The sequence below is a fragment of the Artibeus jamaicensis genome, unplaced genomic scaffold, assembly GCF_021234435.1.
Source record: "Artibeus jamaicensis isolate MK-2021 breed Jamaican fruit bat unplaced genomic scaffold, CSHL_Jam_final contig_851, whole genome shotgun sequence".
Classification (NCBI taxonomy): Eukaryota; Metazoa; Chordata; class Mammalia; order Chiroptera; family Phyllostomidae; genus Artibeus; species Artibeus jamaicensis.
In genome coordinates this window covers 8,162,539-8,183,662 of record NW_026521986.1, presented here as the reverse complement: position 1 = coordinate 8,183,662, position 21,124 = coordinate 8,162,539, and the positions used below count along the sequence as shown (strand labels likewise).

General features: G+C 41.8%; 2 protein-coding genes and 1 non-coding gene across 8 annotated transcripts in view; 1 reads left to right on the top strand and 2 right to left on the bottom strand.

Annotated features, from left to right (window-relative positions):
- The first annotated feature begins 74 nt into the window (after positions 1-74).
- ATP6V1D (ATPase H+ transporting V1 subunit D) lies at positions 75-15,646 on the top strand. The gene is made up of 9 exons (XM_037125936.2): positions 75-339; positions 4,788-4,905; positions 7,263-7,342; positions 9,063-9,130; positions 9,749-9,793; positions 10,346-10,449; positions 11,012-11,078; positions 14,055-14,133; positions 14,969-15,646. The coding sequence occupies exons 1-9, from the start codon at positions 299-301 to the stop codon at positions 15,108-15,110; spliced, it is 744 nt and encodes a 247-aa protein (XP_036981831.2). The 5' UTR covers positions 75-298; the 3' UTR covers positions 15,111-15,646.
- A 2,150-nt stretch (positions 15,647-17,796) lies between these two features.
- The window catches only part of PALS1 (protein associated with LIN7 1, MAGUK p55 family member), a 74,438-nt gene continuing 71,110 nt past the window's right edge, over positions 17,797-21,124 (bottom strand). For all 6 annotated transcript variants that reach the window (XM_037125927.2, XM_037125926.2, XM_037125929.2 and 3 more), the window contains one exon: positions 17,797-18,741. In XM_037125927.2, coding sequence (XP_036981822.2) covers positions 18,565-18,741 — 177 coding nt within the window. In that variant the 3' untranslated portion in view covers positions 17,797-18,564. The remainder of the gene's footprint in view (positions 18,742-21,124) is intronic.
- LOC119034830 (small nucleolar RNA SNORA66) lies at positions 19,455-19,586 on the bottom strand. Its single transcript, XR_005079650.1, has one exon. It is a non-coding gene; the product is annotated as a small nucleolar RNA SNORA66 (small nucleolar RNA).

Here is a 21,124-nt window from a genome sequence, read left to right as displayed (position 1 = left end):
TGCTGCAATGGGAGGGGCTCAGAAGCGAGCCGGAAGTGAGGGGCTGTCTCCTGGTGCGCGCGCCTCAACATCCGGGCATCGCCTCTTACACATCCTCCTCAGCTTCCACCCGCACCCTGGTTCTCCCCGTACCAACAGGAAGCGGAACTGAAGGATGTGTGGCCTTGCAGCCTCTTAGCAACGCGAGATGGGGTCAGGTGACAGAACCAGCTGATTCTGGTGAAGGGAGACTTTGGCCGGGGCTGTGGCAGTCCCGATTGCCTGACTGGTAACTCGAGGCGAACAAGTCGTCGTCAGAATGTCGAGCAAAGACCGAATTGAAATCTTTCCCTCACGAATGTAAGTAAAACAATGGAACGAGCAGCCCTCATTATGTTCAGGAACGCCTGGCGGGATTCTCGGTTCCTCCGTACCCTGGGCCGGCAGCGAGGGTCCTGATTTTCTGGGTAGATCTTGAGCTCTCCGGGTCTCTTGTCGCGAGTCCAGGGCCAGGCTCCCTGACGGTCCCCCCGCACATTCCTCTGGGTGAACCGGACTGGCCAGAGCGACCCCAGTCCATAAGAACAGACGCCGGGCCCGCTGGCTTCTGTGGGCGTCCGCTTACCTTCCTCATTAATCGAGCCATTCATTCCACACTCCCCACTGAACCAGGCACCGGATTTATGTAACTGTGAATGGTCGCCAGTCCTGCCCGAACAGGACTCAGTTTGGCGGAGAGATGGACATCCCAACGAGGTGTGATGATCGGGAAGGGAAGTTGACTGCGGTGGGAAGCTTGGAGAAGAGACTTCTACGCCAACCTGGGTGTTGTCGAATCGAAATGCCCTAGCGAGGATGTCCCATTCGGCCTTAGATTCCATAGTCATTTTCCGAGATCCCAGGACATGTCCCTCGCGGTGGGCAGATAGCCCTGAGTTTCTGACGCACTCCTCTTGCACTGTCACCATTGCACCTTGCTAAGGCCTCTGCTAATGTTGCCCGTCACATCGTACAGTGGGTCGTATGTGTGTGCCCGTCTTTCCCAGGGGACCGGAAGCTCTCTCCAGTATGACAGAGTGTCTCGGTTATCAATCCGTAGACAGGCCACAAAAAGTGTTCTTGAATGAACCCATGTGTGTGATCTGCTCGGTCGTGGGCTGCCTTTCTCTTTCGGCCTGACTTTGGCAGGAGAAATAGCATATCGTCCTAGTTGTTGGCTAGTCTGTAGGGAAAATATTCTGAGGTTTTTCTCAAACCTACCTAACAATGTGTGGAAAGTCAGGATGTTCTTATTTGCTCTGTCCTCCGTTTCCTCGTCACCCCCCCCTCCCTTTTTTCCTTTTCCCAGTGAGGAGCAGAAAATTAGTTTTGGCTCTGACATTCAGATCTTTCTCATTATGGTCCTATTTCTTGGGAAGTACCCTGTTGTTTTTCTTTATCCTGACCTTTTTCTCTGAGAATCAGGACCCTAAAAAGAGTTATTTTCAAACCCCAAACCTAGATTTCTGCCTCTGCCTGAGTGGCTGCAGCCCTTAGTGAAATGAAGTTACTGGCTTTCTGTTTACTTTTTTGCTTTCACCTGCTGACTTTCTAATAGCTGTTTGTACTAGATGGGAATCATGTCAGTTGTGGAGAAAGGCAGTGCCTGAGAAATAGATAAGGATCAGGACTATCCTGGGGTAGTGAAAACTACTTTCCAGCACTTAATGACTTTGTCCAAATCTCTGCACTGAGAAACAGCCAAACTCCATCTAGCGTGGCTGCTGGCAGCCTAAGGCTGTGTTCCTAGGATGACACCAGCCCCCGTTAAAATTTGTCCACCTGAGAAAGCTCAGTGCTGCCAGGAGGATTTGCTGATTCACCCAATGGTGGATCCCTGACCTTTTTTAGGGCATTTTTAGAAAAAGATTGTTTTTATTTTTTTTAAGATTTTATTTTATTTATCTTTAGAGGGGAAGGGGAGAGGTAGTGAAATATCAATGTATGGTTGCCTCTCATGCATCCCCTTCTGGGAACTGGCCTGCAACCCAGGCATGGGCCCTGAGTGGGAATCGAACCGTGGTTGTTTGGTTCACAGGCCCATGCTCAATCCACTGAGCTACACCAGCCAGGGCAAGGCATTTTTTTACTGAAAAGGGCTTACAGTGATGAATCCATCATTTCCCCATTGAGATGTGTATGTCTCCCCTAGAAATTAGAGGTATCTTTCTCAAGGACCTGAACACTATTTCTTTGAAATGTAATCATCGAGAAGGATCGAAGATCAGTGAGTATAGAATCCTAACTTACACAATCTCCAGCTGGCAGACACAGCTGGGCTAACCGCATTTCTCCTGACTCTACTGGAGTCCCCTCTTCCCTCCCTCCCTTATTCTTCCTTTAAACTGTTTAGTTACCTCTGCACAAATTGGAATGGAGCTCAGCTCTTTCTCCCTACTGTCTGTGATTACTGAATAAAATCTGTTTTCACAGCTTCAGTTTTAGGACTAAGAGGTAAAAACATACTTCCTTGGGCTTACACAAGAAGAATGATAGGTTTGTGAAGGTGGAAATTACTATTTGAGAACACTCAGATTGCAGTTTAAGAGGAAAATCAGGTGCAGGAAGTAACTGCTTTTCTAAATATTTTCCCAAAGGCTTAGTGTAGGTACTTCCTCATGTAGTCAGATGCCTTTGATTCATCTGGAAACAAAGTTATCATCCTGACTGAAGGTCAGACACTCTTAAGAAGGGCTGAGCAGCTCTGAAACTTGTAAAAGAACAGTTTTTTTAAGAGCTAGGCTAGAAAATACACTAGTGATTTCTGTTTCAAATAGCTCCAGCTTACAGTGTTAGCCTGTGAAATGGGGCTGACACCCACTTATATGCCAGAGAGAGGAAAACAAGTTTAAGGTGGAATCAAAGGAGGCAAGAAGGAATTGGAATCAACAGAAGTTAGTCAAATTCACATTATAACTACAAGAGTTGTAAGCCCTTGGGCATGTTACTCTTTGAGTGTCAAGAGTAAAAATTTGTCTGTTTTACATAGGTGCCATTACCTAGGAGGAAATGAAAATTAGCATGGTAAATTCATTTTGATCAACCCATTTGCCTTTTTATCATGAACTTCCTGGGATCTGCAGTACCAGGATTTGACTTAAATTTGATCCAACTCTTTGAGCCCAAATTCTGGTGGTTAGTGTCAACAGTACAGTATGTTTAAATGTACACATTGGGTGGCCAGCTCCTGCTCAGGCAGGAACCTGGACCGGCTTCACTTGGTTGGACCTTCACTCATTGTGGAGAGAGAGTGGTTCCTCAGATGCTATTTATAACCTGCAGGGGAGGAAGGGTCCCACGCGGTTGGCATACAGTGGGCCTAGGTATGAACCTTAGTTTGGGCCTTGGGCAGGTCACTGGAGTCGGAAAACTGTTTCAAATCCTGCTCTGCCTTTTCTTCACTGAGTGGCTGTGGGAAAGGTGTTTCATTTTCTTAACTTTCAGGATGTCTAAAGTTCTCCCAGCTCTAAGAATTGTCTCACTAATCTTTGCTTTGTGGTAAAAGATTTTAATATAATCTAAACATTTAGCCAGAAGGTCCATTAATAGTCACTATTTTGCATCTGGTTATAACACCATTCATATGAAATTATATCACCTTATACCACTTTAAGTATCTAAGTTAGATAACCTGTTGTTGAATCTTATTACCTACTTTTTTCCACTATTAAATTTTATCTGGCATATGGTGGCAAGAACAGAAATGTCAATTTTTGTTGTTGGTTTCTTGACTTTGATATTAGTGTTTCTGATGGGAAAAGATTGAAATAGGAGGTAAAGGAGGCTTCAGTAGCTTGTCACTTCCGGGAGTCTACTTACATATGTCATTTATAGGTTACTCAAAGTCATTTGTTACCTTCATTTGTTATGTAAAGTCATTTACAAATTAATTGGTTTTAGGCTCTTGATTGATGATATCAAAACACTTTAATGCCACACTTTAATAGAAGAAGTAATAAATGGTTGTGGAATAAAATGTCAAAGATACAAAAATATAGTAGTGAAAGTAAATCAGTTTTTTTCATTCAGTTCCATTTCCCAAAGGAAACTGTTGCCAGTTTCTCTAAATCCTTTCCAGTCTCCCAGTCTGTCCTAACTATATAAGCAGACCTAGCCCTCCCTGCTTTGCAGGGCTCAAACGGTTTGATGTGGGGAGCACATGCCAGACCTACCTTCCTCTTTTTTTTTTTAATGACTGCACATAATTCCATTATACAAAGCTCCATAATTTATGAAACATTTAACTTGTTTCCACCCATTTGCTCTTACAAATAGTGCCGGAGAACTAGTTCTCAACCTGGGACATATTTTTTGTGTCTGTGTGGGAGTAACTCTATGGGATAAAGTCCTCAAAGTGGAATCGTTGGTCCTGAAGGCAAGTGCATTTCAAATTGTGGTATAAATAAGTAGACAGATTTTTAAAAAAGAATCCTGAATATACTTGTAATGGAAACAGATATAGTTTTAATTTATAAGTCAAATAAGTATTTAAACTCTGCTGCCATCATAAAATAGCACTCCTGAAAATTTTATCATGACTTAATAAATATTCTAGATATTAAAACATTGTTTTGCTTTCAAATGAACTTCATTTATGGAACACCTGAGGGTGGAAATCTGCAGTGTTAGAAACCAATTAACCTGTCAGCTACAAATGCTATATATTACTAGGATGACATCAGAGGATAAAGCATAATTTGAACTTTGTATGGGGGAGGTATTTTTCTTTCTTTTAAACATTGGGTACATCTTTACCTTTGTTTACCCAGGGCACAGACCATCATGAAGGCTCGATTAAAAGGAGCACAGACAGGTCGAAACCTCCTGAAGAAAAAGTCTGATGCCTTAACTCTTCGATTTCGACAGATCCTAAAGAAGATCATAGAGGTAGAATGAACTTTGCTTAGGACAGTGTTTATTTTAGAAATATCTAAGGAGAATCCACTATGGCCATTGACATTTTAATTTTTCTTTGTTATTTTAACTTTTTCTTTCAAAAGTAAAAACATCACTATAAAGTAAAAACACCAGGCTTCTACCTAATTCATTTAATAAAAATCCAAACTCCTTACGCTTGTCCACTAGTCCCACTTGATCTAATTCGGCCCCTGCCTGCTTCTCTGACCTCTTCCCCCACATTCTTCCTGACACCCTCCTCCAGGGCCCTCGCACTAGCGAGGGCCCTGGAGGAGCCATATTTCTTACATATTTCTTTTGTAATATGGCTCCTGGAGGAGCCATATTTCTTACATATTTCTTTTGCCTGGAACGCTCTTTCCCCAGAACTCCTTCTGACCAGCTCCTCTGGCCATTATGGTCTCTTCAGAGGTGCTGCCCCTGATTCCCTAATCTGAAGTGACCGCCATATTTATTTCTGTCACATTTCCTTATTTTATTTTTATCATAGCATGAACTACAGCATATTTTCTTGTTTGATTATTTACCCCCACTAGAGAAGGTAAGTCCCATGACAAGGGACTCTGTCTCTTCCGCAATGTGTTTTCAGTGCCTAGAACAGTGCTGGCACACAGTATGTTTTAACTCAATGCTTTTTGGATAAATGAAGTGTGAATACAGAAGTACATACAAAAAGTGAAGGTTCTGTCCCGTATGCCCCTTCCCCAACCATCCTTCTTTCATTTCCCAAAGGAGTTCTTTGTGCCATTTTGGTTCATATGCTTTCCATATTTCTGTATTCTCTCTCTCAGCCCCCCTCCTACCCCACCTCCCACCCCTCCTCCCCCCTCTTCCTCCCCCTCCTCCCCCCTCTTCCTCCCCCCCCCCTTGTTCAGTCTCTGTCTCTCTTTGGTAGCACATGGCAAAAGTACTGCTTTTGTAAAGCATGTACCAAGAGCATCATGTGTGCCATATGTCCAGGACACACAGATGTTTTTAGTAAGAAACATGCAACTATTTTAAGTTTGTGTCTGTAACATTTTCTGCCCCACTCCCCCTTCCTTCACTCCATGGCAGAGTATGGACAGCTTTCCATGTCAGTACACGTAGATCGGTCTCGTTCTTTGTAATAGCTGCGTGGTACTCCATCACATGGGAGATGGGATTTAACCATGTCTGCTGATGGATGTGTAGTGTTCCCATTTTGTGGGGGAGGGTACACGTAAATTCTTATGTGTATATTAGTGTTTCTATGGAAAAGAATCTTAGAATCTCAAGAATCATTTAAGTATTTGATAACTGCCAAATTGCCCTCCAGATTGTTACACTAATTTACATACTACCAATTGATCAGTAAGAGGACCTGCTTCCTTAATTGGCTATTTTTATTTTATTTTTTGCTAATCTATTGGGTTAAAATTGCTATCTTATTTTAGTTTGTACTACCTTTGATTATTTTGTAAGGTTGACCATCCTTTCATGTTTACTTGTAATTTGATTTTCTTGGTACATTTCTCTTTTTTTGGGGTAGAAGTTCTGTATATATTCAAGTTAGGGTACAAATGCTAAAAATATTTTCTTCAAGTCTAACTTTCTTAAAAATATATATTTTTGTCGAATCTCTTGGTCCTTTCCTTTATGTAGCTTCTGAGTTACATATTTAGAAAGCCCTACAAAGATTAGGAAAATATTTTTTATTTTATAGTTTTAAAAAAGTAAACCTTTATCCTTAATAAATCTCTGGATTTGGGGGGACTGATGTGAGGAGGCAGGGATTTCGATTTTTCATTTCATAAATGGATGGCCACTGAATGGTCTCTTCACACAAGTAAATTCCAGTATAGTCCGGGCTCTTCTGAACTCTACTCCGTTTCGTTGACTTACTTGTACCTGTACCAGATTTACTTTCTTACCATGGCTATGCATTTCTAATACTTGGTAAGGTAACTCTCTACCCATCTGTCTCCATTATTCTCTTTCAAAAAAAATACTGGGTATTCTTAGACATGAAATGTTCTGGACTTCAGAGTCACTGCGCCGTGAGGACGGACTGCGCTGCAGGGAGTTTAGGAGATTGATTCCAGTGGGCTGTCACGGACCAGCTCAGAAACAGCATAGTCCTGCAGGAAAGCTTCAGTTTTCTCTTTCTTAATGTCTTGATTTGATGTTTTAATTATCAAACTCATGGTTTCGAAACATTGTTAGTAGCCATAACCAAACCAGCAAAATTGGAAATTTTTATCATTACCGATTCAGTACACACGTACAGATTATTAAAGGAACGTGATTACAGGATTTTTCCTTGTGAGAAACTGTTTTGAATTGGCTATGGGTTCATGCTTTTCCAGACTAAAATGTTGATGGGGGAAGTGATGAGAGAAGCTGCCTTTTCACTTGCTGAGGCCAAGTTCACAGCTGGGGACTTCAGGTAAGAAGACTCACTGGGGTGTTTTGAAAAATCAAAGTTCTTTTATGTTCACGATTTAACTTAAAAGTTATTTTAAATTAAATATAAACATTCAGCCCTGGTTGGTGTGGCTCTGTGGGTTGAGCACCGGCCCGTGAACCAAAGGGTTACCGGTTTGATTCCCAGTCAGAGCACATGCCTGGGTTGCGGGCCAGGTCCCCTGTACGGTGCACGCAAGAGGCAACCACATATTGATGTTTCTCTCTCTTTCTCTTATCTTGTCTCTAAAAATAAATAAAATCTTAAAAAAAACAAATGTAAGCATTCATGACACCTGATATTACTAGTAATAAGAAGGAAGGACAGTTTTACCCGTATCGCCTTAACACCACCATCTTCGTTGCTACCCACGTATCTGTCACGTAGCTGCAGGTGTGGGGTACTTCACAGTCCATTTTCATGTAACATTCTGTCACCATATTTCCTTGTTTTTACTTATGTAACTGCATAATCTTTCTGTAGATGTATCATAATTTAACCTTTTCTCCTAGAGGTGGGACTTTGGGTTGATTTCCAGAGTTCCAGAATATCAGAAAAGTGCCATGAACATCTTCATGCATAAGTATTTTTTTCTATTGAATTATTTCCTTAGGATAAAGTTTTGAGGATGGAATTGGTTGTTTAAGGGGCATGAATTTATGGCTTTTGTCATGTCAGTATAAGCTTTACAAAGCATACAAAATAGTTACTGCTTTACAAAGGGGTTTTGCCAACTTTTTAAACATTGTTTAAAATTTTATTTAGAGGGGAAGGGAGGGAGAGAGGAGAGAAACATCAGTGCGAGAGATACATCAATCAATTGAATTTCACACACCATCTGGGGACCCTGCCTGCAACCCTGTCATGACTGGGAATTGAACTGGTGACCTCAACCCTGAGCTACACCAACCAGGGCAGGGCTTTGCCAGTTTACATGTTACATGATTCTCCGAGTAAGTCTGTGAAGTAGACCAGGTAAGCACTTATTCTCAGTTGGAGTTCAGTGCTCTCTTGAGGCAAATGCCCATTTAGGGGCAGAGGCAGAAGTTATTTTCAGGGGTTTTTAGTCTTATTTACCAATGACACGAGTCCTTCATTCTTAGTTTTTACTATCTATTAGGAGGAGCATTACCCGGTGGGCAGGTCTTCCAACCTGAGGCACGGGGCCTTTCGAGGGAGCAGGCTGAGTTCGGCCAATGCTGGTGGGACAGTGTGCACGGGTTTTTCCTGCAGAGGGAGGGAACCAGCAGTGTGAATGCTGTCAGGTGGTTTTCGGGGAAAATACTACTTTATGACGACAGTGAGGAGTCAGACAAAGCTTGAAGGAATTTAGGTAAGTTCTGGGATAAAGGAATTGTACTCCTGCCTAGCCAAACTTAGGTTTGAACAACAAACCCAAAGGAAGGAAAGTTTTCTCTAAATTACATAAACAGAATGGAAATCCCACATGTATGACTGGCAACTCAAGCAATCTGCATACTTTAAAATAATTCTTTGTTTTCTTATAGCTAAGTTTTGAATATTCTTTGCTTTCTGAGGCCCTCCTCTGGAAGTAGTGATTTTTCACCTTTTCTGGAAAAAGACAGTCATCAAAACATACTTAATTGTGAAATCTCACTCTTGTTATAGTGGCCCAGTGGGTCCCTGTAGGTTTATTTTTCACTCTAAAACCTTAACTAAACCCAGGCCCTTTCCCCTGCAGCACTACAGTCATCCAAAATGTGAATAAAGCCCAAGTGAAGATTCGAGCAAAGAAAGATAATGTAGCAGGTAACTTTTCTACTCTTTCAGAACCCTGGAGGGAGAAAAGGTGACGTTTTAAAATTAACCTGCTTATACAGCAAGATCTCCATATCCCTGTTAATCCTTTCTACTCAGAACAAGTTGATTGGCTTTACACATTGAGCCAGTTGTAACTGGGGGTTGCCATGGGGTGCGGGGGGAACCGGGGAGTTGTTGGGTGGGTATAAAGCCAGGGCAGTGCAAGGGGAGTGCATTTTAGAGGTGCGTTGTGCTGTGGAGTGGAGTGCCAACAGAATAATACGGTGTGGTGCACAGGAGAAACTTGTGCACAGGAGTGCTGGGCAGGCCTCACGTTGAGAGTTCCTGGTGCACACATGACACACGCAATCTGTTGGAGATGATGGATATGTTTATTACCATGGGTGTGCCATGTATACAGTAAATATGTGCAGTTTTTTTTGTATAATAAATGTACATCAAAGCTGAAAGGAAAAAAACCCCCACAGTAACAATCAGCTCCTTTATTGCTGAGGCTAATTTAATTTTTGAATAGGATTGGACACTTAAGAAGGCAGGTTCCTGAATTTGTTCTTGGAAACCAGTGATGATTGTAGACAGTCTGCTGACTTTTTCTGTGTTGAACAGGTGTCACTTTGCCAGTGTTCGAACACTACCACGAAGGAACTGACAGTAAGTGTGTCTCTGGGTTCTCCTGACTCTTCTTTAAACGAGCTTTGTTCGGGGAATTATCTGACCCTTCCCTAATTTGACAGCATTTTTAGAGTAGCAAAACATCCTAATTCAGTCTGTCCAAAGTAATACTTCTTTTTTATAGAAGCAGTATTCTTTCTCTGCACTCGTCTGTCACTGGTTCCCGTAAAATATTTTCCACAGCTTGAGTAAAGGAGCGCATTCTGCAGAGTCACCTGTTCACGGAGTGCCACTGTACTGGGCCCCAGGCAGTGCAGTCTGCAGAGGGAAGGGGCGCACTGGTTAGGCCAGCAGGCCAGTGAAGTGGGGGTTGGTTGAGAACCTGCTGTAGTTAGAATGGGATCCTTGTGGAAACCTACTCAGCGTCACCTTCTTAATGTTTGGGGAGTGAGATGGGCACTTCGTGTTTGCATTCAACAGATAGTGAATTTGTCTTTACATTTTGGCGTTGTTCTGACTTACCTCTTGGGGAATCTTAGGGGGAAGATTATTATTATACAATTACAAATGTTGTCTGACTGGTTTTTTCAGGTTATGAACTGACCGGTTTAGCCCGAGGTGGGGAACAATTGGCTAAATTAAAGAGGAATTATGCCAAAGCAGTGGAACTACTGGTGGAACTGGCCTCCCTGCAGGTAGGCAGTGTTGCTGGAGCTCTCCTGTAGTTTGATTTTTGATATTCGAGTGTAGAAATTCAGATCTTGACTAGCGCACACTGCACTGAGTGCTTCAGACTGTTTCCATGGCCCTCTATGAATGAAACAAACCAAAGATGTTTTGATTTCTGAAATGGTGGCTTCTGCACCTATGTCACAACTCTGGCTGCTAACAGATGAGCAGTGGTGTAGTTTCACTCTGCTAGATGAGAGCAGCAGCAGTCAGTGCTAGATTTCAATGGACAAAGAACATGGTTCACACATGAAAGCTGTGTTTTTCCCTCTGTGGCCAATGAATGTATATCTAGGTCACTCATGCATGATTCTCTCCTCACGCCATTTTTGAAACTTAAGTCTGAAATAAATTATGGTAGCATGGAGATTAAGTGTTACCCCCATGGAAATCTCACAAGAATTTTTTAAACATGTTTAAAAGGAGTAGTCTTGGTCTCTGAGTATTCTCTGTAAGTGCCGAGTGGAGCTGAGTGAACAGGGTGTGACTAGGAAGACTTTGTACTTAGTGTTTGTTCCCTTGTTTCAGACTTCCTTTATTACTTTGGATGAAGCCATTAAGATAACCAACAGGCGTGTAAATGCCATTGAACACGGTGAGTGCAAGCTGCTGTGAAGCCCTTTGTTCGTCCACTGTCCCTGCCTCCACTTTTGTTACCCATCAGGCACTGCCACAGCGGGTAGTGTGGTGGGTCGGCAGTGCGGCAAAGAGTTAAGTGCTTTGGCGGAAGGAGCTGTATGATGTTTGGGGAGGGAGGAGTTAGACCAGAGTGGGAGTTCAAAAGTATGCAATATTTTACTCATTTCCAGTTACACATGAATAAAGGGTTAGAAACTATTTTGTAAGAGCTCTAGTGTTTTCTTCAGTTCTTTCCAATCACTGAGTGAGTGTACAATTTTTTGTACACTCAGTGCACAACACAGTGAATATTTACTTGAAAAAATATTTACTTAAAATCCTTCTTCTAGAAAGTGTCATCCTTGATTTCTGAAAATAAATCTTCCCACTTGATGCACCATTTTCCTTCTTATTTCATTTTTTTAAAATTTTTTTATTGATTATGCTGTTACAGTTGTTCTATTCCCTTTCATTCCCCTCCACCCTACCCCATCCCCACCATTACCCCCCTTTATGACCATGTGTCTCAAGTCCTTTAGATTCTATATTTCCCATGCTATTCTTGCCCCCCCCATCTATTTTCTATCTACTGTCTATGCTACTTATTTTCTGTACCTTCTCCCTCCTTCTCCTCCTCCCACTCCCCTGTTGCTGACCCTCCTTGAGATCTTCATTTCTATGGTTCCACTCCTGATCTAGCTGTCCTTTTAGTTTGCTTTCGTTTTAGGTGTGGTTGTTAATAACTGTGAGTTTGTTGTCCTTTCACTGTTCATGTTTCTTTAACTTCTTTTTCTTAGATAAGTCCCTTTAACATTTCATATAATAAGGGCTTGGTGATGATGAACTCCTTGAATTTGATCTTATCTGAGAAGCACCTTATCTGTCCTTCCATTCTAAATGAAAGTTTTGCTGGATAGAGTAATCTTGGTTGTAGGTCTTTGGATTTCATGACTTGGAATACCTCTTTCCAGCCCCTTCTTGCCTCTAAGGTCTCTTTTGAGAAATCTGCTGACAGTCTGATGGGAACTCCTTTGTAGGTGACTGTCCCCTTAGCTCTTGCTGCTTCTAGGATTCTCTCCTTCATTTTAATCTTGGCTAATGTAATGATGATGTGCCTTGGTGTGTTCCTTCTTGGGTCCAACTTCTTTGGTACTCTCTGAGCTTCCTGGATTTCCTGGAAGTCTATTTCCCTTTGCCAGATTGGGGAAATTCTCCTTTATTATTTGTTCAAATAAGTTTTCCACTGGTGGCTGTGCCTTTCCCCCTTCTGGTACCCCTATAATTCGGATGTTGGAGCGCTTAAAGATGTCCTGGAGGTTCCTAAGACTCTCCTCATTTCTTTGAATTCTTGCTTCTTCACTCTTTTCTGTTTGGCCATTATTTGCTTTCTTCTGGTCCACTCCATTGATTTGAGTCCCAGTTTCCTTTTCATGGCTATTGGTGTCCTGTGCAATTCCATTCATTTCAATTAGTTTCGCCTTCATATATTTGTCTAATTTGTCAGTATAATCAACCAGTTCTGTGAGGATCCTGATGACTAGTGTTTTAAACTGTGCGTCTGAGAGTTTTACTATTTCTTCATTGCTTAGATCTATGGGCTCTGGGGCTTTGAGATCTTCTTGCGACATTTTTGGTCTGTTCTGGCCCTTTAAGTGTGAGAAGCAGCGCCTTGGACTCCCAGGTAGCTGGGTTGTGATGCTGTATGTGGGGGCGTGGTCAGAGCGGGAAAATGGCGACCCCCTCTGCTGTTTCTCACAGCTGGGTGAGGATCAGCGCCTTAGGTGGTTCCCCTGGGCTGGGCCACTCAGAGTCGCTGGGTTATGACGCTGTACGTGGAGGTGGGGTCAGAGCAGGGAAATGGCGGCGCCCTCCACTGCCGCCCGCTGCGGGACCTGCTGGGCCCCGGTCCAACCGCCCACTCCCTCGCCCATCCGCCCGCGCACAAATGCGTGACCACAGTCAACACGCAGCACCGCTCCTCCGCTGTCTCGCTCGCAGTCGCTCACCTGGTCGCTCCTTCGGTAGCTCACTAGGTCCAACCCTGCGCCCGGATTCCGCGCATCTGGATTCTGTGCCTGAGTCCGTCTGACCGAGTCTTCCTGTGCAATCCCGCTTCACCAGCCGCTGGTTTCGCCCCTTACCGGTCAGGCTGAGGAATTTGTTGTTAACGGACTTCTGAAAAGTTCAATTTTCCGTGTTTTGGCTGTGTTTTCTGTTGCTAATATTTAGTTGTCTCTAAATTTGGTTGTGTGAGAAGGCACGGCACATCCACCTATGCCTCCATCTTGGCGGAAGTCTTATTTCATTATTTTAAAACTATGACTGCTTAGTGTTGATATAATACTTAAGAAACTCAGTTTTAATTTTTTAAATTTTAAGGTAAAAAAGCAGAATTTGAAGAGCAAAGAAATGATTTTGCTTGGGCTCTATTAGTGTGAAACAGGAAGTTTTTTCCTGACTGCGTGGCAGTGCCAGCCCCTGTACACAGAACTGCCAGCAAAACAAAAGGGACGAGGTACCGTTGTAGCCCTCACGTGAGAATAGGCAAATTCTAGGTAAAATAGAACCTCACGACTGACATAAAACTCACCTTACTGCATTCTCTCTGCCTCCGTGCTCTGGTTTTGTCACTGGCTTACTGTGGATTTAAAGTAACACTTGTGGTTCAATGTCATGTATTCATACAAATTCAGTGTCATATATACCGTGGTCTAATTTTCTCTGTATAGAGAAGACACTAGAGGGGCATATACCAAAATATTTTAAAACAATTACTTCAGGGTGGTTGGATTATAGTTTTGTTTTTATGTTTCTGTTTTCTAAATTTTGTGCATTAAATGTAAATTGGTTTTATAAATAGAAAAAAATAAGTATGTGATATATAAATGGGCACTGGCAATTTGAAAAAAGGTCATTTGAAGTTCTCACGTGTGAATATTTTTTTAAACCCTAGTCATCATCCCCCGGATCGAACGTACCCTCGCCTATATCATCACAGAGCTGGATGAGAGAGAGCGAGAAGAGTTCTATCGGTTTGTTGAAACTGGCAGTTCCTGATCATTTTGTTTCCCATATTCCAAAGTCTCTGTTTTCTGAAATTCTTGTTGGCTCATGTTCTTTAAAATCAGCACAGCTTGTATTTTACTGATATGTAAGAAGCAAGAAATAATATTGCCAAAGGCTGTGAAGACAGTTCTCTTAGCTTTACACTTAGCTAAAGCATGGCATCCCCCAAATTTTTGGTCAAATACTTGAATATTTAAAAAATGAAACAGTGATTTAGGTTGGGTGTCTCCCGCATAAAAAGAAACCAGAATTAATAAGTCACTCAGTATGGACTGCATGTTGAGTATGTTCCAGAAGGGGACATTATATTAGAGAGTTAGTCCAGTACTGGGAGAGAAATGACACATGTACGGAGTTGACTGTGAACACTGAAGCCAGTAGAGACGGTGAGGACTGCATAGGTGGTGTGCCGGGCAGTGTGCCAGGTTCACAGAAGTGGACAGGTGAAGGCAGGGCATTCGGGGAGACATGCCATCTTGAGCCCTGAGTAGTGTGTGATTTATAATCCTAATGATCAGAGGTTCGTTTCTGTCCTTCAGTGACGCTCAAAATCTGTTCCATGATCAAGGAATGGATTCCAGAGTTTGCTCACCTTGGAATAGAAGCTTTTGAAATCTGTTATTAGCTTAAAATATGTGTATTCTACCTCAAACCTTTTTTAATGGGCTATAAATTATTGAATTGAAATTAAGGTAAAATTTCAATTTTGTTGTAATTTGTGTTTATTATCTTTGTTACAAAACTAGAAGCGAATGTACTTTAGTGCTGAAACAGCACTGAGAGAATTCCTTTATTTTACAGGTTAAAGAAAATACAGGAGAAGAAAAAGATTCTCAAGGAAAAATCTGAGAGGGACTTGGAGCAACGGAGGGCAGCTGGAGAGGTGGCGGAGCCTGCCAATCTCCTGGCTGAAGAGAAGGACGAGGACCTTCTGTTTGAATAGTCGTCTTTCCTGCTCTGGTTCTTTCAAAAATCCTAACGTGGCACCATTTTAGTTCACGGTGTGTAGGTCTGGTTTGTGTAACTGTTTCTTTTTCAGCCCAAGAATTTCACTGCTGGTAAAATTTCCCTGAATGTCCATTTATGGGAGTACCTTTGCAGAATCTTAATATAACAACCATTTATCACAGATGAGATTTCGATAACCTGTCCAGAAACTTGTACAAGTTTATGCTGCAGAAGAGCATCCTATTCCACTTGCATCTGTGTTACGAGTGATGGGCTTACCCAGCACATTAGAAGTTCCCCTTAGGAACCAGCACTGGTCTCCCTACTGTGGGAGCACCCTCCCCGCCCACCCACCCACCGGCGCTGTCGTCTGTGATCACTGCAGCCCTCCTTGTGTTACTGTGGCACTCCTCAAGCTTTCTGGAAGCCCTCACTTACTTGCTTCTCATGACAGGTCTCTGTTCTGCCTGTCATTGAGTGGTTTTGCCAATTTCAATGTGACTATGCTATAAACAATATCATTTAAAGTGAGTTGTTCCTTTTTTTTAAGACACCAATTAAGAAAACAGAACCTATATCTGTGCCAGTAGAGGGTACTGCCTCATGGTGAAGAGTAAGTTAAAAGACACTGTTCCCTCAGTGGACTGACTTCTGGCAAAAACGTGAAGCCAGGGTAGTCGTTAGGTATGATGAAATCTTGAATGGCAGAAGATATAAATACAGCAAGAGAAAGTGTTCAGTGGCTTTCTTTATTTGAAATATAATTTTTTTATTTTTACACTACAGTGTGCAGTATGACATCTCAAAATAAGAGTGCAGGTACAGGATGAGAGTACAAAGGAGGATTAATGACAGATGTCAGAAAGGTTACCTTATTAAGGCTAAATCCCTGGTTCATGTTTTCCACACACATTCATGAAATTACATTCAAACTATTCCTTATCAATACCTACTCCTTAGACCGTGAAAAATGGGGAAAAAATCCAGATACCACATTTTCATAGAAAGCAAATCTGGATTAGTCTAAATACTTTTCTCCTTCCTATCTGTTCTGACTTAAGAAAATTCAGTAAAGGAAGATATTTCCGTTTGAGCAAACGTGCACTGTGTTAGTGCTGATGTCATTCCTGTAAGTGGCCGAGATCTCCCTATTGAGGGTCTCCAGTCAGAACCAGGGGGACAGGATGTGGACCTGGCCAGGAGGCTTGACAAAGGAAGTTGGCAAACACTCGGTGTTCACTTTGTTTAGGGACTGTGCGGGTGTCAGCACAGCCATGTGGCTGGGCTAATGTTCCTGTCCCTCTGCCAACACTACGCTGATAAGGCCAGAACTGCAAGACTTCACGGACCCCAGAAACATCTCGTCACCTTAGACTTCAAGTGTACGATGGCACGGCTTGTGCCTAGGGAGGGGGTTTGCTTGTTGAAGCCGTGTCTTGAGTCCCACGGTACACGGCCTAGTGCGGATCTCTGCCTGCGGGCTAACTCGGGACAGCACCACAGCCACTTGTCACACTGCCGGGAATCTCATTTTAACCTAACTCAGACTTCCAACGGTTTAGATCGTAGGGTCAAAGACAGCTGTCAGAACTCCACTGTCTACCACAGACTACCTTTCATTCCTGAGGAGAAAGTAAACTGCAAGGCTGAGAAGACGAAGTCCTTATGTTCCTTGGTTTTCGATGCTGAAGATTAGTGTGAGCTTTCGTTTCCTGCTATGAGATCCTTGGGGGCGTTCAGACCTGAAGAGACAGTATGTAGAGCACTCGCCCCACTAACTGAGGACTGTTACTTTCTTCCTAACAGTACCTAAAGTACTTAAGACACTGCAGCCAACTTGAAGGCCATGCAAATTTGAACAGAAAAAGGCAACTTACAAACCGTCTACATTTGTTCAAATAAAATTATAAGAGAAAATCAAATATATACATGACACGGAAACAAACCACTAATTAGAAACAACTGCTTACATTAAATTATGTGACAACTCAATATTATTCCAGTGTTTAGCTTTGAGAACAGGAAATGCTGTGGCTTAAGTTGTAAAAATGAAACGAAGATATTCACATTTGAGGTTGTTCATCACATCACACCATCCCTAACCGGTTGAAAAGGCTACAAATTACCTTTCTGTGCCAGTGTGAAAATCCCATTAGCTTAAACCTTTAGGATTTAGCAAGCTGTTGCATTATGATCACAAAGGGCAGACCCTGTTAGGATAAAAACCTCTTTATATATGTGTAACCATCCTGCCCCCTATACTCTTTCCTAAAATGTTAAGATGACTTTCACGTCATCCTTTCCTTCTGATCTCAACGTCAACTCATTGTATTTCCCTCAGATAAAATTTTAGTACAATGCTGAACAAGTGTTACCAATGACCATTTGTCAATCTATTAAATATTAGTTTACAGTACAGCAGCTATATTCGTCACAGAATTCCAGTTTATTACCTATATACATCACAGTCAACTTACACTGTGCTCAAATGTAAAAATGTGAAAACTCAGATGTGCCAGTCCTCGCATATATATAAAGAACTGCATCATGAGAAACTCAGTCAACACAGTTTACATGAACACCTACCATTCATAAAAATTTAACATACGTTCTATCGTACTATGCAGAGCACAGAAAGGAAGCACAGTTATCTAATTAGCTGTGACAATTTAAGGACAAAAATCATTAAAAAGCAGCATGTTGTACATGCTTAACTAGATCAGAGTCTGTTGAGTGTGCAGAACAGTCTGATCCACAAAGTTTGAGCTAAAAATTGGTGCTTGTAATGGAATGTTTTTTAACAGTTAAAAGACATACAAATGAATTCAAGGCTAACAGAGTGGCTCCAGACCAAAGTGGCACCTTAAAAGTTTTTTTTTAAATCACTATAAACAACACTTAATTTCTGTAGTAAGTTATTAAAATCTGATGTGTATGTTATACTTGCAGCACATAAAAGAAATCTAAGCAAAGTATTTCTGATGACCAAACCAGTTTTCTTACAATTGTCTTGCCCAATACATGGAAGCATGGTCCCTAACCTCCCACCCCCCATTCCCATGAAATCATTTAAGTTAAGCGTTAAATAATGTCAATATTTATAACTATGTGAGACATGGACTGCTGTGTATATACACATAGTTCATGAAAACATGACTAGGCAGAAAGATTCAGTTAGGTGAAAACAGGTTTTTACGTGGATAAAATGGAACTGCTCTGTTGAAAGTATCCATTTGGAATCCCCAAATGAGGCAAGAACACAAAGCCACAGAATAAAGACTGCTGTGCACAAATTACTTACGGGGATTTTCTTCTCACTAGTCTGAGATCGAAGAACAGGTCTACACTGCCTGCTACCTTACCCTCCAAGTCCTGCTGAAGTATCGGGTTTACCTTCGTACTGGCAATTTGCCAGATCAAGTCCGATCGTGCCACAGGAAGGGCTTCCTTCACCTCAGCCAAGTGGATGGCACCCACTGGGGTTCAGTATCAAGTTTGTTAATTAACCTAAGCAATTCCTGATAGGCTTTATCAAGGTCTGAATTCACAATTGCTGTGTCGAAGTAGTGACCATTGTTCTGCTCCATCTCTCTAGTTTTCTCAATGATTTCTCTCAGTTCTTCTGGCTGTAAAGAGGAGATAAAACTGAGGTTAACTCCATTCCTTGCTGAAACATACGCATCAGAGATGGTCAAAGAACAAGAAATAACCTCACACTGCTTTCCCTCTCTTAAAACAGTCTCGTGCTCCTTCCCAACCCTGTCATGGCCCCAGATGCTTTGGCATTTCCGGGACCCACAATGAATCCCTTTGGAATCAATAGAATCTATTCACACTGAGTTAGGTTTTTAGGTTCTGTATAGTTCTGTCTTATCTTACCCACGAGACTAAGTGCTTCAAGGGTACAGACTCTGAGTTCCCCACAGACATTCAGTTTTAAATATTTTAGGGTATCATAACCTCTCCCTAAAAAGAGTATCTTCTGGAACACAGAGTGAACCTTTCTGGATGGAGCACAGGTGGCAGGACCCAAAGCGCCATCTATTCTTGGCTCTTATAGAGCCCCTGTTCTTTATATTTATTGCAGAGTTAGGCAAGGTGAACATTATTGGGAAAGTGAAGGATCAACAGAACGGGTATCTTTTTAATGAAAACACTGCTCGTCAAACCAAGATTTAATAATCAAATACAGCTGACCCTTGGACAAAATGGGTTTGAACTACACAGGTCCGCTTACATGCAGATTTTTCAATAAATACCTAACTTTTCAGTCTGTGGTTGGGAATTCACAGGTGCAGAGGGCAGACTGTATGCCTTGATCTACACTTACACTTATTTTTTCTGTACTAGGCTAGAATGGACACCTCAGTAGCTCCTGAGGCTAATACATTTCTGTCACTACAATTACTTCAATAACCCTGGTTCCTCTCACTTCTCAAACATTTTTCAGAGTTAATGATTGAGTCTGCACAATCTACACCTTTTTATATCAGGAACTTAAGCATCTGTGGGTTTTGGAATCACAAGTGGTCCTGAAACCAATCCCCTGCAGGTATCAGAGGTAGTTAAGTTTTGGGGGAGTCAAAACTTACATGGGATTTTTCAGCTGCACAGGAGCCAGTGCCCTGACCCCACTGTTTAGTTTAAGAGTCAACTGTGTGTGTGTGTGTGTGTGTGTATACACATATATACATATATATATGTATGTATGCTTCGGGACACACTGAGCTTAATGTGTTAAATTGCTGCTGTTTTCGATACACAAAGGCAGTCTTTAAGATGCAAAAAGTATCCTCAGAAGAGTATGGGAAGTGACACAGCACAGGCTATTTAAAATACTGGGCAAGGGCAACAACTGTTTCCCACACATAAGCACAGGCGGCAAGGCTATGTGCTTCTGACTTATCAGAAGCACAATTGTTCCAGAAATGGAACTGCCTCCAATCACCCCTGTCAATACAGAGAACCAATTAAACTCCGGTCCAAGTCACATATCAGCACCATAACAAACCCACAAGACAATTTATATCATTCAACTGCTTGAACTTCTGTGACAGCAGGAAAACACATGAAAAACTGCGATCTCTGGCTTGTCCTGAGGCAGTTCCTTGTGCAGTCTCTCATTTTCCCTCTGGAATGTCGTGCATCTGGCTGTGGAACACAGGACCCTTTGTTCCCTAACAAGGCGTCCCCTACCAGAGACTCTGCTCCCTACTGTAACCAAACACACCGACGTCTTACTAAAACTCAATAAAGCTCACCATTATTGAGAGAACATTCCAGACTCAAAATAGAATCTAATCTTTGTGGTGCTAGAGTTCACCCACATTTACATTAACATTTACATTGAGATGTAAATGTTAAGCCCCACATCCTACACAGATTCACATGAATATCCAATCCATCTAGTTTTTCTTTATCAAATTTAAGGCATTATTTCACCTTTTGCCAACATGGCTGATAACCTTTTATTTTGTTTTAACTTTTCAAATTATAATTCATGATTAAAATGAAACAAAATGGTTTTGCTCAAGAATTTTGCGACTGACAAAATCAGCTTGTAGGGAAAAGTGACTATGAATTCATATTATCAGTTTACCACTCTCAAGCCCTTTTAACAGAACAGATTCAGAGTATAATCAAATGACTGTTCATATTTTACATCCAGAGAAACACCATCACTTCCCCAGTTAGAACCGTTTCATTGACTTAAAACAGGATTTGTTTTTATTGAACATTTCTATTTTGTGAGTGATAAAGCACTACTGGAAATACCAAAGGAACTAAAACGGAAATGAAATTAAAAGGCAATCAGATACATCACCCTCTACTCAATGACTGCGGAGTATATATCTTTACTGGTGTGCATGGAACATATACCACAGTAGGACATATATTGAGCCATAAAATAAGGATCAACAAATTTGAAAGACTGATATCTTAGTATGTTCTTTGACCACAATAAAATTATAAATCAATAAAATATTTTTTTAAGTCTCTAAATATGTG

Coding starts and splice junctions, on each gene's coding strand:
- ATP6V1D (XM_037125936.2), top strand. CDS start 299: ATGTCGAGCAAAGACCGAATTGAAATCTTTCCCTCACGAAT. Junction 10,450..11,011: donor TGGAACTGGCCTCCCTGCAG/GTAGGCAGTGTT, acceptor CCCTTGTTTCAG/ACTTCCTTTATTACTTTGGA. Junction 14,134..14,968: donor GAGCGAGAAGAGTTCTATCG/GTTTGTTGAAAC, acceptor TTTATTTTACAG/GTTAAAGAAAATACAGGAGA.